The sequence below is a fragment of the Poecilia latipinna genome, unplaced genomic scaffold, assembly GCF_001443285.1.
Source record: "Poecilia latipinna isolate Pla-1442-1.1 unplaced genomic scaffold, P_latipinna-1.0 Scaffold458, whole genome shotgun sequence".
NCBI classification, from domain to species: domain Eukaryota; kingdom Metazoa; phylum Chordata; class Actinopteri; order Cyprinodontiformes; family Poeciliidae; genus Poecilia; species Poecilia latipinna.
The window spans coordinates 95547-111927 of NW_015113074.1; the positions used below are offsets into that span (position 1 = coordinate 95547).

Here is a 16381-nt window from a genome sequence, read left to right on the forward strand (position 1 = left end):
TTCGAGGCAGGTAAATTTTCCTCGAGGAATTTTAGTAATCGAGGTACTCGAATCATTCGAGGAATCGTTTCAGCCCTACTTTAAATAACAGGATACTGACGGTTGTGTGTCATTTTCTAACTGAATAATTTACTTTACATGAAATAATTAGGGCTGGGTGATAAAATATTTTGTTTTTAAAGATTTAAGTTTTGGAAAATCAGGATTTATTGTGTTTCCATAGTTTAGAGAAGCGTCAGCGCGCCTCATGGGGCCATTTTGATTGACAACTTTATTTATTTAGACTTTGAAGTCCAGGGACAGGTTACAGTTTTTCTTCTTTATTCAAAGAATAAAATTGCCAACTAATACCAGTAGCAGGACTTTGGATTTCGAGGAAAGAACTTCACAAACATATCAGATCTTTATAACTCTATGAAAGCATTAAAATTATTTTTCTTCTTAGAATCCAAAATGTCCTTCTGGTAAAATTGCATCTTTGCATCTGCTAATTCAAAAACTGTATTCTGGTAATTAATTGAAACTTCTGGCAGCCCTGATATTCCATTGCATAACTCATAGAAAGGATGATTGAAATAAAAAAACACTTTTTGAAAATATTTTCTCATTTGTAATTCCTTGTTGGAACAAGAAAGCCCAGGCCCAGCAATATATATGTAGAGGACCAATGATGCAAAATTCACATTTTAACATTTTAGTTCTTCCTTTTGGGTTTCTATCGCTTCTAAAAACAAACCACTTAAAAAAAACTTGATTTTGGCAGTAAGTTAATGTTTTTTGGTGTTTGGAAAATGAGCCGTTTCAAAAACTTCCAAAGTGTAACGTCACAAATCAGCAGGCACTGCCTGTTACCTAGCAACCAAAGTAGTTCTACCCGTTACCTAGCAACTCGGGCAGAGTTCCAGCACGATTGGTCAGCTGGGTTTACCGCTGAATGAGCTGTACAATGGCTGCTGGAAAAGACCAGAGTTTTGTTGTTGACTTACCATCCAGAAACCACTTGCTAGATTGTTGTTGGTTGTGCAGGAGGCTCCACTTCTGCTCTTCAAAGATGTACGGTTGCATAAATGCGCATCTGTTTGCAGCCATTTTCACGTGAGTGTAAACGTTGAGTTACAGGACGTGACAAACGTCAGCTTAATTAGATTTATAGTGCCAAGAGGCACAAAAATAGCTCATTCTGAATAAATTATGATTATGCAAGAATGATTTTGCACAACGAATGTATTAGCCGTGTTTTGTATAGACCATACGTCCATCCTAACCTGCTCAAGGAAACTTTAAGCACTTTCAGACTTGAATAGAGCCTTTAGTAGGTCTCACTCTGGCATCACAGGTAGGCCGGTTCAGTCTTTCACCCAGACGTACCTGATCTCCCTCCCCTTATTTCCTCTAAAGCGACCGCTCCAGACAAACACACCGCCACCTCCACAAACGTTCATCCCTCTGTGTGTTTGGTGCAGGTACACCATCGACCGGCGGACAGACATGGACCGAGTGTTCAACGTCCATGCAGGAAACGGCTCTGTGTTCATCCTCCGGGAGCTGGACAGAGAGGAGAACGCCTGGCACAACATCTCCGTCATCGCCACAGAGTTCAGTAAGTACAGCAGACGGTTCTGCAGCCCTGCATTCTGACCGCCAAATTGGGTTTTTGGATCTTTGGATGTTGAAGTGAAGCGCTGGCTGGCAAATACTGTTCGTCATCCAAATGTGAGTGGCACTTGTATGGTGGAAATCTGAATAAAGAGGCCTGATTTACCTGGTGTCTGCCTCTAACTCAGGGCTGTGAAGAGGCGTTTGCTCCACTGCACTGCAAAAACACAAAACATTACCAAATAGTTTTGGTTTAGTTTGTAGTGCAAATATCTGAAATAAGAGAAAACTGACAAACAAGATATTGGAGCTTGTTTTAAGTGAATAATTGCTGAATGTTGAAAAAAATAGTAGCTCCAGTGACATTATTCCAGTGTTTTAATTTAAATAATCTGCCAGTGGAACTAGTACTTTTTAAAAACAGATATTAAGGAATTGTTGACTTAAAACAAGCTCCTTTATCTTGCTGCAAAGTTACCTGAAAGTTAATTTCAAGTGCACTAAGATATTTGTACTAGAAACTAAACAGAAATACTTGGTAAAGTTTTGTATTTTGGCAGCTACAGATTTTTTCTGTTTTCACTTTACCCAAACCAACCTGCTTTTTCTGAAAAAGTAGTTTGGGATCTTAAATCAGAGCTTAAGATCCCAAAAAACAACACACCACACCCTGAGCTAAAGAAATTCAACAACAGAGGGAAAGAAAGTTGTTGGGACTCAGATGGAGCCTCACCAGGACTGGACTGTCCACCAAAATTACTCCAAGATCCAGGAGGCGACAGAAGACCATCTGGGAGGGTCAGGGGTCAAACCAAATGTTTCCACACGTCAACAAAGCATCAAGTTGGACGTGTTTGCACTTTGATTATACTGCCCTGAGAAGGTGCATGGTAGATGAGGCTACAGATGCTGAGGTGTTTCTGTGTGTATTTGTATGACAGAAACACACACAGGTCTCACACACACCACACACACACACACACACATGGTTAATGAATGATTGGTAGCAGATGGCAGTTCCTGATCTGTGGTGGCGGCTTCTATGCCTCACAGCCACCAAAGCACAGAAACTAACTCCAGATTGAAACTACAAAAACAAGCAGATGCATCATGGGTAACGTAGTGTTAAATGAAGGGGTTGTCTCTTTGGCAGGTGAAATTGAGAGAGTAGCTTGGATTTAATTACATTGGGCGCCTGAATAAAGACCAGATTATTCAGGTGTTTTTATTTACAAATTAATGGTGTGAAGCAACTTAAAATCTGGACTGACGACACGTGAAACAATTTTGCTGAATTAAAACCGTTTCTGCCGAGATGAGATTCCTCCACAGAGACTCTGGATCAACCAGGATGTTTTGTGTAGCTTCCCTCACTTATAAGCGAAATCGTAATCATATCTGAAATTAAAATTAGTTTGACTTTTAGAATCTGTTGGGGGTAAATTTCAAAAGTAAATTAATTTTTCAGCAAACTTCAGTTTTCTGTTTTTCAATTACAGTAATTACAGCTATTACTTTGAAGTTGCAGCTATAATAAGTTAATGTGTTTCATTTTCGCTTATTGTGATTGAAACGCTTCAAACTTCTGCGCAGATTTCACATTTAAAGTCTTACACCAACAGGTTGAAACAGTAGAGGCTGTTATTTGTTGTTGCATAGTGTTTGTTTTTTTTCAAACCCATTATTTATTTATATACACATAATTTGATTTAGATATAAGCGGTTGCCTGGAAACGCAGCCAAAGCCTCACACGTGTTCAGCCCCACACTTGTGTGAAGGAATAATTATCCGTGTGAAGTCACTGTGTCCACCTTTGTGTTTCCCAGACAACCCGCGACAGATAAGCCGTGTGCCTGTATACATCAGAGTGCTGGACGTCAACGACAACGCTCCAACATTTGCCACCAATTACGAGACGTTTGTGTGTGAGAACGCCAAGGCTAATCAGGTCAGTTATTACGCCGCATAAAGCCATCGCCATGGTTTCATCCGGACCTCACCGCTAGGATTAGGTGTCCAATTAGCAGACCTCAGAGAGAATTTGCAAGTCTGTCACATGTGTTTTAAAAGGACTAGATGCTTGTTCCACATCCCAGGTCCTGAAAAAAACCCTCTCTTTTTCAAATAGAATAAAGAAATCAAAGGTAGAGTCAAAGGAATATCTATTAACTTTAGTTCTTTGAGTGTGGTGATGTGGGTTATAGCTACTGAAGCTAACAGCTACTCAAGCCAGCAGCTACTGATCACTGTGGGAAAACACAAGTGTTTTCTCACTCAAGTTTGGGAACCAAAGCTGCAACATTTGTTACGTTTTGTGTCAAACAAACCAAACCGTTTAAAAATCCTGTTCCCCTCCTCACCTGTGGGGGCGCTGCATTGAGAACCACTGCAGGAAACAAAATGAAAACCTCTGAGGACACAGAGGACAACTTCCTTCTTCATGAAACGTAAACAAAAGTGGATTGGTGTCAGGTTTTTTTCTGATTTCTCATTTCTTGTTGGTAAAACATGCTAGTGCTAGGCTAGCGTGTTTGTTTTGGCTGTATTTACCCAGAATGCCCTGCTCTATTGTCTGCTTCCCGCTTCTGGAGCTGCACCAGAGTTGAATTTTAAAAAAAGAAAACATAGTTTAATGGCTTTAGTTTAGAGTTTAAAACTCAAGTTGCCTTTATTTGCCAGTTTGGACACTGGAAGGTCAAATCTAAACCACGTCTTCCTGATGCTGCTTGAAAAAAAAAAAAAAAAATGTCCGCTTATTGTCTGCAAGGATGAAACCATCTTTTATCTGTTATGTCCATTCGCTGTTTCATTGTGATTCACGCATGTTGAAATGTTTGCAACACGGGAAGTCTGCAACAAAGGGAGGCTTGACAACCTGGCCTTGTACAGGAGAAGATGATGTATAAAAACATCAGTGTAGGAAGCAGGCCGGGCCTGTCAGGGCTGTTTGAGACCCAGTGGGATGAAGGATTGTCCTGTGCATAAATGAAGGCCTGACTTAAAGCTCATGGCCTCTTTTTTTAACCCCTGCTGCTAAAAACTGCATCCCAAAAACTAGAGACAAGCTCAGATGATCAACACTTTAGTTTTAAGATGGAAAGCTGCAATAAGACACAACCAGTCTTTAAAGAAAGGATTCAATGTTTTATTTTTCTCTTAGTAATAAATGTACACTGACTGTAAGGCATGTCTGAGTAAGGAAGTATGTAGGATGGCATAAAAAACATCATTAAAGGCAGATGAACAAAAATACCATCGCTTGAGCTGCTCTGAGGCTTACTTGGGTTGATGACATCACAAGAGGCACCAAAGAGCTGGTTAGCATTTTTTTATTGTGTACAAGCAACTTTTTACAGATTTTGAAACATTTGAGTTTTTTCTTAAGACCAGTACAAGTTTCTCAAGATTGGAGAGATTTTCCTTGTTTTTTACCCAGGATCGTATGACGGCGTACTGAAGCCAGTGCAGATTTCCATTAAAAAAAAACCTCAGAAATGTTGAGTTTCATTTCTGAAATGTTCTAGAAAAACAAAAAACTGAAATGTTTTAGTTTGAAAAGTATAAAATTCTCAACCTTTGAAATTTTTCTGAGTTTCAAAAAGTCAAAAATCTTTAACTTTTCAAACTCAGAAATCTATAAATGTATAAAATCTATAAAATTCAGGGGTTCTTGGCAGAAAATGTCACCTTTTTTCTATCTACAATGACCCTAATCCATCGTTGTAGGAACCAGAACATTAAAGTCTTAAAGATGACTGAAAGATGTTCCACATCTGGACAAAAAGTTACATTATTAAGCCTACTTCGTGTTGTCAGACAGGTACTATTCAAGTATTTAATTTTTTTACTTTACATGTCATGTAAGAATCAGTTCAGTGTAACTTGTGAATTTGAAGCAAAAAAACTCATTTAAAAAACGGTCATTAAAGCTTGAAAACAGTTTTAATCTGTTTTCTTTGCTGACGGATCATAAATCTGTTGCTAAAATGATTTTAATGTTTGTGCTACAACCTGCCTGGCCATCATCTGACTGTTTAATAGTGGGCCAGATTTTACTTTGGCCTCATTTATTCTAGAAAAAAAGTTGACAAAAGCAACATTGGAGTCCATAAAATACAGAAGAGTAGAGCTTAGCGCAGCAGTTTATTTTAAAGAGATAAAAATAAAGTTTTTTCTCCTGAATCGGGTCAGTAAACAACCAATCAACACCCCGCATTTGTTGGGAAAGTCCTGGATCGGTTCCTGCACATGTGCTTTTGTTTTAATGACCCCATCCTGGAAACCCACCAAGGATCCTCTGGTGTGTAATGCTGGAACGCATCCATGGAGGCTTTCTTCATACTTTCCAAGTCAAATCATATTAATTTCACATGCATTGTTGCAACCAATTCAGAGCTGCTGTTATGTTTTGAACGGGTCAGAAACGGGTCACTAACATCTGACGTCTGCGTTTCCTTCGCTGCAGAGGATACAGATCGTGAGCGCGACGGATCCAGACGAGCCGCTGGGAGGACATCGCTTCATCTTCAGTCTGGCTCCGGAGGCCGTCGGGAAGGCCAACTTCTCCGTTCGTGACAACAAAGGTCAGGTCCCAACCTCTGGGTCTGATGTGGAGGGCCACACCTTCGATTCAGTTCATTGACACAGCGCCAATTCATGACAAGTCATCTCAGAACACATTGCAAAACAACCTTTTGTTACATTCTTGTACTTTCATTTGTGTTTCTATTTCTTCTAAATATGGTCCACACACTTAAACACCTGTTTTCTGACATGAAGTTAATATTTTTTAGTGTCTGGAAAGTGAGCTGACAATGACATTCTACAGGCACAGCGCCGTTGCCTAGCAACCCCAGCTGAGCTCCAGCACATTTTTATCAAAGACCACTGTTTTGTTGACTTACCATCCAGAAACCACTTGCTGCATTCTTGTTGGTTGTGCAGGAGGCCCCACTTCTGCTTTTCAAAGATGCTCGGTTATATAGTTGTGCATCTGTTTGCAGCCATTTTCACGTGTGAGTGTAAAAGTTCAGTTGGTGGCTTGACCAGCAGCAGATTACTTGGATTTAAAGTGACAGGACGCATAAAAACGGCTCATTCTGAAAGGTCCGATGGCGCACTATGGCCGTTGTAGATGGATTATAAACTTCTACCAAAAAAACGCAGGAATTTCTGAGTTACGAAAGTCGAAAATGTTCCACTTTTAAGATTCAGAAACATCCAAGTTTTTTTCTAGAAAATTTCTAGATTTCTTATAGCGAGTTTTTGACTTTTCCAAAATTTGTCAAAATTCTGTTTGAGATTTTTGGCAGAAATTGACCTTTTTTTTTTGCTCTACATTGGGCCCTAACTTGCTCTAGTGGAAAGACAACAGATGTAACAAACATGTTTGGCAAGCTGATCTGTTTTGCTAACAATAACGGTATTTCCCATGAAATCCCACCGACATACTCTGGACTCTGTCAGTAGTGTGATGCCCTGCAGCCTGCATGCAGGTTCTGACCCTGTGGCCCGGTTTGTCTCCAGACAACACGGCCTGGATCCTGACCAGGAGGAACAGCTACAACAGCCTCCAGAAGAGCGTGTACCACGTCCCGGTGGTGATCATGGACGGGGAGTTCCCGGTGCAGAGCAGCACCAACACGCTCACCATCAGGGTGTGCACCTGCGACCGCGAGGGCAACATGAAGCTGTGCAACCCGGAGGCGCTGACGGCGAGGGCGGGGCTCAGCACCGGCGCCCTGGTGGCCATCTTGCTCTGCGTCGTCATCCTGCTCAGTGAGTTAATGAGCTCCGCGGAGGAGTCCGAGCCCTGGCAGGTGTTTCAGAGGCGGTTTCATATTTCACTTCTTAATTTGAAGCGTCTCCTCTGGTGGGTGGATTATTGTCAGGAACAACAGCTGCCGTCATAATTTAGTTTGAGCCGACTGTGACCAACGAGTTTCAGGGTGACAAACGTTAATAAATATAAAGATAAATTAAAATCCTGAGCTTTAGGAGGATGTGTAAGTCTACAGCGCAAAAGCAAAAAGTCTCATCTAGAAAACAGTTTACTGGTCCCCGAGAGGATTATTGAAAAGGGTTTCAAAACTACATCATTATAATTTATTGCAAAATTACTGGAACAACAAATGACCAGAGGTGACGGCTAAAAACCTAAAAACACTGATTTGAACCTTGACCTCAAACTGAATTAAATATTATTTTCTAGTCGGCTGCCTTTACCGTCAGGATCTCAAACCTTAAAGATGAACTGCTGCTCAGTCCAGATGTTACACTACAAAAACACAAATCCTACCAAGTATTTTTATCTAGTTTCCACTGCAAATATCTTAAAATTAACTTTTCAGCAAGTCAGTAACTCCTTAATATTAATAAAGTTCCACAGGCTGATTATTTCACTCATGGGGAAAATGTCGAAGTGGAACTAGAAGTTTTTCAGCAACATTAAGTAATTCTTGAAGCTCATATCTCACTGAAAAGTCAGTTTTGTCTTATTTAAAGAGTATTAAGATACTTGCACTTGAAACTAAACCAAAAATGACTTGTAAGCAGTTTTTCAGCAAGAAATAGGAGTTTGTTTTAAGTCAATAATTCCTTAACATTGATAAAAAATACCAGTTTCATTGGGAGATTATTTCACATTTTCCCAGTGGATCTGGTATTTTTTATCAATATTATTGACTTAAAACAAGTTTTTATATGTTGCTGAAAGTTACTTGAGTTAAAATATTTAAACTGGAAATCCTTGGTGAGATTTGTTTTTACAGTGTAAGACGATGTAGACAGAATTAGGCTTTGATTGAACCCAGAGAATCCAGCTCCATATGGTTCCTTCATGTAGCTACGGTGGCCCTGAGCGGACACAATGCATAATGCAGTGCTACCAGGCTGTGCTGAACAAAGTCCATGAACATCAGTGGAAAACATGGACAGTTCCCTGTGGAGGGTCAGCGGCCTTCACGTCTCTGATTTGTGGTGTTTGTTTGTGCCGCAGTGATCGTGGTTCTGTTCGCCGCCCTGAGGCGCCAGAGGAAGAAGGAGCCTCTGATCATCTCCAAGGAGGACGTCAGGGACAACGTCGTCAGCTACAACGACGAGGGCGGGGGAGAGGAGGACACGCAGGCCTTTGATATCGGCACGCTGCGCAACCCGGAGGCCATCGAGGAGAGCAAGCAGCGGCGGGACATCATCCCCGAGACCTTCTACCCGCCGGTCCGACGGCCCGTGGCGCCGCCGCCGCCGCCCAGCCGGGACAATAACGGCGACGTGAGGGACTTCATCAACCAGCGCCTGCAGGACAACGACAGCGACCCCACGGCGCCGCCGTACGACTCGCTGGCCACCTACGCCTACGAGGGCAACGGCTCGGTGGCGGAGTCGCTCAGCTCGCTGGAGTCGGTGACCACCGAGGGCGACCAGGACTACAACTACCTGAGCGAGTGGGGGCCGCGCTTCAAGAAGCTGGCGGACATGTACGGCGGCGACGACGACAGCGACTCCTAACAAGAACCCGACGCGGACGGAAGCGTGACGTGAAATCCGGACTTTCAGGCGGTTTGGGCCTGTGGAGGCGCGGCCGGCGTGAAGGTCGGGTTCCCGCGCCGTCCAGCCGGTGGCCCGACGTAGGCTTTGTGTGTCCAGTCAGTGTTAGTTGCGTTTTTGCAGGGACGCAGTGAAGACTTTTTCTTTTCCTTTTTTATTTTTCTGTGTGTATACAGGGTCCAAACGAGGCCCGAATATATCAACGGATTTTATTTGTTTTTTATTTTTCCCCGGAGCTGCCTGAGACTTCCGGACTCTACAAGCAGCTTGGTGACCAACGGATATGCCGATGTATTTTTCAGTGTTTCTGGGACTAAAACATGCTGCATATTGTGAGTTCTATCTTAGCTTGTGTGCGTACGGTAATATGACACAGTCCGCTGTACAGTTTCCTTTTCTAGGGATTTTTATCTCTGCCCACTAATTCAGTCTGAGGTTAATTCACCCCAGAGCGATACGGGAGGCAGTAGCTGCATTTCCATTCGTCGTAAAGATTGTGCAAATTTTGACTATGAAAATAAATTTACCACTTTCTAAAAAAAGAGATGGTTTTCAGTTGCTATGCAGAATTGGTCAGAACTCTGACCACTAGATGGCAGTGAAGTGCTTCTAACACGATCGATGGTTTGCGTACAATGTGCAACAACAGGCATTGATGAAATAAACAGTCCACCATCCAGGGCTTTTTGGTGGTTTGTTGTAAAGTTACGAGTTGTTAAATGATTCAGATTGTTTTTAAATATTTTAACTAATTTATATATTTCACAACACAGCAATAGAAACACTTTTTTTGCACCCAATGATTCATGTGATCAACAACCTGATGTTACTACTGGCGGAAACGACAAAGAAAACAGGAAGTAGGAGACTAATGGTGCTGTGTGTTTTTAACGCGTTTCTTATTTAATGGAAACTGCATTTGCATCAACCAACAAATTTTTGCGCACATTTGTGATGGAAACACAGCTACTGTCTGCTACACCCCGATATAAAGTAAAATGTAAACAGTTTTGAGGTTTTTGTTGTGAGGTGGTGGATTATTTCCTCCCAGTAGAGGAATGTTTAAGAACTACCAACACACATTATTTTAGTTTTAATCTGATCCAATGAGGAAAATACTGGTCTTGTTAAAACTTCTTGCTGACTTCACCAGAAATGAAAGAAGTTCTGAATCACTTCCCTTTTCATCTTGGTAGAAAGTTTTGGTTATACACAATTTACTGAAAAAGAGTTACAGCGCTATCAACCAGTGACTATTTTCCACCATCTTGATTTGTAAAAATTTAAATCCAGGCATTTTCTTTCAGCTAATTAAAAAAATATCCTACCATTTCTATCATGTTATCCTTCCACTAAATTTTCTGCTAACCTGCCAATGTTTTGTGGCTGTTCTTTTGGTGTATGCAGATTGAACTTTTTAAAATGAATGAAAATAGTTTTTCCCAGAAATAAAGTCTCTGGCCTCCAAATCAAATACTGGAATTGACATTTTGTACCAAGAAGCAGCAGTTGTGCAACAGAAATGTGCCAAAAAGCAAAGAGGACCAGTATTTTCCTTCCTCGCGCCTCATTACATACACTGTACCTCGCTGTGGAGCCAGAGCAAACGCTCGGCTTTACCCAGCTGATTTCCTGCGGGACCTCCAGCCTCCTCCATAAAGATGCTTATCGAAGGGGCACCTGACCTTTGAGCGGCGCAGAATTAGGCTTTTAAACCCAGAAGATTGTCCTCGGCTCGGAGAGAAGGTCAGCGCATCGACGAGGACACACGAGAGGTTCGCTTTAAATGTGATTTGGAAAACAAAGGCGAGCGATCCTTAAGCTGCAGTATTAACAGAATTAGTCGAAGACCTTCTGAAGATGAGTAAACAGCTCTGAGTTCAGCCCAGTGTCTGTTTCTGAGAGGGGAGGAACTACAACATGCTCTGCCCTCGCTTGAACGAAAGGCCAACCTGTGAAGAGGCTGACATTTGTTAGACATTTGGAACAGAAATAACACAATGGCATAATTGCCAAAGAGCTACTTTCTTCTCCACGTCTGTGACGGCTATTAAACATGCTGGCTGATGATAGAGGCTGGAAAACTCTGAGAGGTTACTATAAAATGTTGTTTTGTTTATTAACTTCAGTTTTCAGACTGAAGCAGTGTTGCTATGATAAGCATTTAATCATCAGCACAGGAAAAAGTCACAGAGGCTGTATAAGTGGAGCAGGAGGGTTCATCACACATGGCTAATTGCTAACCCTGATAACCTAGCAACCAGTGGTGACCAATGACAAGGCGACGACGTCCCACCTGAGTCAGAATCTAAAAAATTAAAATGGTGGCCATATTTTGCACGAGTTCTAAAATTTAATTTTACTTTAAAAACCGTTGTAGCTGATTTACCAAACGCTGAAATGTAGACATTCAAATTTGTTAAAAGTTGAGAGAATGAATAGACCAATATAAACCAACATAGATTCACATTTCTTCAGCTAGAAATGCTATGCTAAAAGCTAGCATGGTTAGCAACACAATAATTTTCATCCTCAGTAAAGACATGCAGTTAGCTTACATTTAGAAGAAAGCTGTATGGTTCATTCTCCTAAAATCTAAACATTTCCTTCTGTCCGCTTATTCGACTATCATGTTCAGACCAAGAACCCACAGAGTTGCACCTTTCTTTGCTAGACTCAGGCTAACAATGCTAACAGTTAGGATCTGCAAAGACAACGTTGTTTATTGTGTTTAATTTATTAATGCAAATGATTAGATTCGATACCCAGAAGTTGACACAGATTTTAACAATGGCTACCAGCATTTTGAAGCTATTAGCTGCTGCTTATATTTCTCACAGAAAAGCTACAGTATGCTATTTCCTGCTCCCTTGAGTTTACTCTAGTCTGGAAAAAAACTTAGTTACTACTACAGAGTTCCCAGTTATTTTTATATTTAACATATAAAAGTAGAAAGTTACATTCCCACCCAAGGATTATAACCATCCACTTCTTTGGCTACTAGCATTTCAAATATTAGCTGCTTTAAAGAAGAAAATGTTACCGTATGTGACCACATCCCACTGTCTACATTTTTACGCTATGATCAAGTAAACCTTCTAGTAGGTTGACCATTAGCATGGGGGCACTTATAAATATGCAAGCTAATAAGCAGCAACACTTTCTTGCTGGAGATTTGAATTACAGTAATAACAGTTAGCATCATTAGCATTAACATTCTGAATTTAGTTCTAACCAACATATGCCTGATAATTATTAGCATTACCAACACGTCAAAGTTGACAAATAACAATTTAATAGCCTAAACTAACTAATCCTCCGCTTTGGTTACTAGCATTTCGACGCTAATTAAGCTACGCACTTGCGTAAAACAAAAAACTTACAGCTTACTACCTGTTTCTACTGACTACCTGGCTGTTGGACAGTGCAACAAGTTCATCATTAGCATAGTAAGGCAGCTGAAAATAGCAAAAACCTAACCTGACTCAAGAATCACTGGATTAGCTTCATAATGCTAGTGCAGCTAGCTAACTTCTACATGCTAATGATTAGCATTGCAAAGCGACTGAACTATTAAACTTTGATTTCATTGTAAAGCATCTTTGAGACGGATAAAAAAAGTGCTACATAAGCCTGATATCATTTCATTTCACAAACTAGCTTCTGCGTTAGCAACTAGCATTTGCAAGCTAACTATATTAGCTAGTAACAGTCATCAGAAAACTCTTCTGGATAACTCATTAAACTTTTTGTCTAGGCTGGTAGAGTGGTTGTCTTGTTTTTGTCACCACTGCGGGTTGCTCAATTCTCAAGGCTAGCTAATTATTAGCCGGATAGCTAGCTGGTATCTTTCAGCTTGATTTTGTCCGTTTAGCGGCACCATTCAAGATCTCAAATGGATGTAAACAGAAAAGTGTTTTGTTTTACCGTTTCCAATCATGTCACCATTACTGGGGTTTTTCTTTTCTTCTTTTTGGTGTGTGAGGCTAACGGTTGGAGACGCTGAAGTCCAGATGCAGTAGATCTGTGGTTGTAGATGTGCAGACGCGGTGGGCCTCGCCTCTTCTATGCTATAACTCCGTCGGTGGCAATGTGGTTGAGTTTTGTTTATGTAGAAACAATCCGAGAACTAGTGGTAGTGTTCGGGGGCCCGACGCGACCGGCCATTCATCACTCTGCTTTGTAAACCGTGATATTTTGTACTGAATATTTATATGACATATTAAATATGTTTAAAATGAGGCCGTCTCTGCGAGGTTTTCTGTGAAAGATGGAAACTTTAATTTGAAAAATGTGGCAGCAGCTGCAGGCGAACACAGCAGACACTCTGTGGCCCTCTCAGGTATGTACAGCTTATCTACAATGAATCTCAATATAAAAAGACTCAACTCCACCACAGATAGTTATTAATATGTCTGCCGTTGTTAAATGGCTGGATCCAGAGGCGTCTGAGCTGGGGAAATTGTTAATTAAACAATCTATAATTAAGATCTGTGAGACAGCCAATTGGATCACAAGTGAGAGGGTAAAAAATATTTTGGTTATTAGTGGATGAGTGGCAAACGTGGAACAGATGGTGACATTGTTAGCAAAATGAACAACTTTACCCGTTCTGTCTCAGAATTACAGATATCAATATCTGTATCGGTCCCAATATTGAAAAAAATTATAGAAAAATTATTTTACATAAGTTGTTAAACTAAAATTAAAGTTGTTTTTCTAGATTTTGACCCAGATGGTGAAGCTTTTGTGTATTAAAGTGAGCTGTACTGGTGCAGAGTTACCAATAAAATTAGTAATTCAGCTTATTTATGTCTTTTTTTAAAGGAACAGTTTAAAGTAAATTCTGACCTGGTTTTCTGCATAAGAAAGAAAAAAACTGATTTTCATAGCATAATTTTAAAGTTTTATTTAAACATCTCCCGTCTTATAAAAACTTATAGATTCTAGCTTGTTCTGGTACCTCAGTGGGTCCTGCTGCCGTTTTATTTGTACCTTTCACACACAAATAGTAGAAAACTGGACATTTGTGGCTTCCTGACTCACCCTAACTCCATCAACCTTCGCTAGCTCTCGCCTGACTGGCTAACGCTTCTCCGTCACTTCCTGGCCTCCGCCGCCGCGGCGTCGTCCGTCTCCTTCTCCTGCCGCTCTCGCTCTCGCCGCATCTCCTTCAGCTCCTGGCGGTACTTCCGCTCGATGAAACGCTTCTGATGAGCCATTTGTGGGAAGTTATCTGGAAAGAGAGAGAGAAGAGACGAGGTCAGCAAATTAAGACAGATTACAGAAGCGACAGTTTTTAAATGAGCCGTTTTCGGTCAGATGTTCCGACTAAACGGCCACTTGTTGGTATTTCCTTACATTGATCCGTTTTGTTTGGTTTCGGCTGATAACTGGGAGATCTGATCGCTCAGTTACAAGTAAAACAACATTAGAGGCAATAAAGCTGAATCTGATGCAATCATACAAAAGTTTCTAAATACCCACTGAAAACCTCAGTTATTCCACCAAATGTTGATTTATGAACGCGTAAAACATTCGTGTTGTTTCTTTGCATCTTTTTCGTTATTTTGACCATTTCTAATTTTAAATTAATTTCTGCTTGTAATTTCGGAGGCATGTTGTCAGTAGAATAAAAGAACAAAGTTCATTTTACTCAACATTTACCTATAAAAAGTAAAATCAGAGAATCTGATCATTTTATGTGGTCAATGAAAAGCATGTAGTTGAGAAAATATGAATGTGTATGAATACATTGCAGATAAAAACAAATCAACAAATTTAAAACATGCAAAAATGATTGTTTTCCAGGATAGTTGATACCAAGTCATGATAAATTTCATTTGATTGATTGATCATTTTTCTCTTTTTTATCAAAAGCTGGATGATGAAACTCTTCAGTCTGGAGTTTTGGTCTCAACTATCCCTTTATTTGAAAGATACATTTGTCTAATATATCCTGGATATTTAAAATATCCAGGATATGTTTAAATGTTCATTAGAATTTAAAGTTTATTGATATTTAAGAATTTGTTCTTGAATTATTAAGCTGTTATTACTTTAAAATGGTCTCAGAAACAATAATATTGTCTCTGAGACCATTTACCGTCCAGTAAAATGTATGGTGGCCTGAGGCAGTGACATGTTAACCCCACAATGAACTGATCTGACTGCATGTTCAAACCCTTAAAAGATGCATTTAAACTTTTGCACAAATCTGCTCATTTCCAAAGCTGACGAATGTTTCCATCTTGGCTTTCGAAAGCAGAAAGAAAAGGCTGCAGATTTGGCTTCACAAACTCGTAGTTTTCCACAGCAAAGTACTGAAAACCCAGATCTGGGTTCCCTGCCTGCTGCCAACTTGGCCGGAGCCGTTTCCAAGTCCGATACGACACATTAAGCCTGCGAGAACAGAACCAACAGGAAGCTCTCCGGGTCAGGACAAGGAGCCGCGCCCCCTCCGCACCGCATCGCAGACTCTGAAAACTTCGACAAAGTTTCCCCAGGCAGATTTGTCACATGCTCTGGTTCTCATTAGGTGCAGAGAAAACGCGGGGGTGGCATTCTCGAGAGGATGTGCTAAAGGGCTAACTGCAGCAATGATAATTATCAGATGAAGAAGAGGAGAAAAAATACAGAAAAAAGAGACAGAAGTCACGGTCAGGCAGGTGAAGAGACTTCCACGCCGTCCTGTGAAATCATCTCTAAAATGTCACATTTTAATGAACGGGAGATTCAGGCCTGGTCTGAGCTGCTTTTTGCATTTTTCAGAGAGTTCAGTGGCTTTTCAGAGGGTCCTAATAACGCTGGAGCTTCAGTAACATCTGAACGCTGCCTGTTCCATTCATCATGGAGTCGAAACGCGAGCCGAATCTCATCATCGGAGAGGTGAAGCTGATAAATAACTCATTTTAAGTCCAGGTGGGGGGAGGGGAGAGGTAGAGGGTGAGAGAGAGGAAGAGAGAGAGGTAGAGGGAGAGAGAGAGGGAGAGGGAGAGAGAGAGGTAGAGGGAGAGAGAGAGGTAGAGAGAGAGGTAGAGGGAGAGAGAGAGGTAGAGGGAGAGAGAGAGGGAGAGGGAGAGAGAGAGACAGAGAGAGGGAGAGTGGTAGAGGGAGAGAGGGAGAGACAGAGAGACACAGAGAGAGGGAGAGACAGAGAGAGAGAGGGAAAGAGAGAGACAGAGAGAGAGAGGGAGACAGAGAGAGAGAGGGAGACAGAGAGAGAGAGAGAGAGAGGGG

At 41.1% G+C, this 16381-nt stretch overlaps 2 protein-coding genes across 3 annotated transcripts in view; one reads left to right on the plus strand and one right to left on the minus strand.

Annotated features, from left to right (window-relative positions):
• LOC106951417 (cadherin-6-like) overlaps nucleotides 1-9478 on the plus strand; it is a 97466-nt gene extending 87988 nt beyond the window's left edge. For both annotated transcript variants that reach the window (XM_015038952.1, XM_015038953.1), the window contains 5 exons: nucleotides 1464-1600; nucleotides 3424-3545; nucleotides 6063-6180; nucleotides 7124-7375; nucleotides 8595-9478. In XM_015038952.1, the coding sequence (XP_014894438.1) occupies nucleotides 1464-1600; nucleotides 3424-3545; nucleotides 6063-6180; nucleotides 7124-7375; nucleotides 8595-9103 (1138 nt within the window). In that variant the 3' untranslated portion in view covers nucleotides 9104-9478. The remainder of the gene's footprint in view (nucleotides 1-1463; nucleotides 1601-3423; nucleotides 3546-6062; nucleotides 6181-7123; nucleotides 7376-8594) is intronic.
• A 4547-nt stretch (nucleotides 9479-14025) lies between these two features.
• drosha (drosha ribonuclease III) overlaps nucleotides 14026-16381 on the minus strand; it is a 138795-nt gene continuing 136439 nt past the window's right edge. The window contains exon 32 of the mRNA XM_015038954.1: nucleotides 14026-14378. Within this exon, the coding sequence (XP_014894440.1) occupies nucleotides 14242-14378 (137 nt within the window). The 3' untranslated portion in view covers nucleotides 14026-14241. The remainder of the gene's footprint in view (nucleotides 14379-16381) is intronic.